General features: G+C 56.9%; 1 protein-coding gene across 1 annotated transcript in view; it reads right to left on the minus strand.

Moving 5' to 3' along the window:
• Nucleotides 1-317: 317 nt before the first annotated feature.
• The window catches only part of LOC117285899 (keratin, type I cytoskeletal 24-like), a 4271-nt gene continuing 2912 nt past the window's right edge, over nt 318-1676 (minus strand). The window contains 5 exon segments of the mRNA XM_033763125.1: nt 318-421; nt 572-636; nt 838-1052; nt 1481-1521; nt 1524-1605. Of these exon segments, the coding sequence (XP_033619016.1) occupies nt 318-421; nt 572-636; nt 838-1052; nt 1481-1521; nt 1524-1605 (507 nt within the window).

The following is a 1676-nucleotide window of genomic DNA, read 5'->3' on the forward strand; positions in this document are numbered from 1 at the left end:
CCTTGGTAAAACATTAATAGTCTTAAAAATTTGGTTATGAACTAACTCGTACGTAGGTGCTGCAGGGCAGGGGTCACTCAGCAGAGGCCAGCTTGGGGTTGAAGATAATAATCAATGGTACTTAAAAAAAAACCAAGAAGGAATTTGTGAGCCCGCCAGAGTGAGTTTACTGAAGCTCAGAAAAGCAAAAGTTGTCAAGTGTTCGGAGCATTTACTAGCAAAGGAGGAGCGCGCGGGGGCCTCGGCTGGGTGCCTCCGTCTGGGCTGAAGCTTCGCCCCTGACCTCTTCATCTCTTCTCCGGAGCGACGCTCTCTGCTTACTCGATTTTCACCTCGGAAATGCTGCTGACATGAGAAGAGACGACTCTGCCGTCCACCACCTCTTCTAGGATGGTCTTGGTCACCCTCTTCTTGTTAGGGTCTGAAAGGTCCGGGGCCACAAGGTCAGACCGAAATGGTCACAGACACACAGATACGATTACATAAACGATGCGGGGGCCTGGATAAGACCAGCCCGGCAGCCTCTACCCTTAAAATACAAATCTGATCATCAACGCTCCAAAACGCTTACCTCTTCCTTGACTTTCTCTTGAGCCACCTGGTACCGAGTCCCTGGATCTTTCAAAACCAGAGCCACTGGGGAAAAGAAAAATTACGTTCGCCAAGGGAGGAGGAACCCTCTGCGGCGGGATCTCTGTGACGCGTCTTCGGTGGCTTTCGACTGGCCCCTGCCCGGGACTTTCTTACTTTATACGCGAAACTCCAACCCCGGTGTCCTTTTGTGGTTTCAAAAAATAGCTGCCCGGGGTGCGCCTGTGAGCCCCGGACCCCACTCACGCCCCTGCTCTGTCCAGCAGGCGGTGGTAGGTATCGATCTCCCGCTCCAGGCACGCCTTGGTGTCCAGCAGCGCCTCGGACTCTCCGCTCCGGCCCTCGGTCTCCCTCCGGATCTGGCAGATCTGCTCCTCCAGGCCGCCGAGCCGCATCTGAATTCCCGACAGCTGCGCCGCGTAGCCGGCTTCTGGGTCAGCCAGCGTCCCTCCCAGGGAGCCCTTCCGGCAGCCAAAGCAAATTAAACACCAAACAAAACGCGGCGATGAAGACGAATCAGCAAATGGCTTTTATTTATTATTTGTTTATTTTCGTACTGGGGCTCGAACTCGGGCCCTTTCGAGGCAGGCGGGGGAACCACTGAGCTAAATCCCCGGGCCTGCAAATGGCTTTTAAAACGCCATTATTTCGTGTAACGTTGGAGGCCTCCTTTCACCGAGCAGCAAAGTCCTTGCTGTCCTATCGTTGCTTCCTTACCGTTTGCTGGCATCGGTCGTTAGGGGAAGCTGGGAAACAGTGGGCTTAGACTGCTTGGTGCGCATCGGGCCCCTCTAACGCCGCCTTCAGGAGGTGCCCGGGGAGCGTCTTGCAGCAAGGGCTGCTATGGCTGGGCTCCCTCTGGGCGCTTGAAAATGCCATCTGCCCGTACCATGGCCAGCTGGGACCGCAGCTCCAGCGCCAGGGCTTGCAGGTGCGTCTCAGCTCCGGCCTCTCCGTTTTGGCAGAACTGGCCTCCGCGGCTTCGGTAGAGATCTGTGCCCGGAGGGGAGCGCTCTAAACGGGAGCAAAAGGCTGAGCGCTGGGGCCGGGGTCCCAGGAGCAGGGCGGGGCGGCCGCGGGCTTGG

Source organism: Fukomys damarensis, unplaced genomic scaffold (assembly GCF_012274545.1).
Source record: "Fukomys damarensis isolate Sample0158 unplaced genomic scaffold, DMR_v1.0_HiC HiC_scaffold_13, whole genome shotgun sequence".
Lineage (NCBI taxonomy): Eukaryota > Metazoa > Chordata > Mammalia > Rodentia > Bathyergidae > Fukomys > Fukomys damarensis.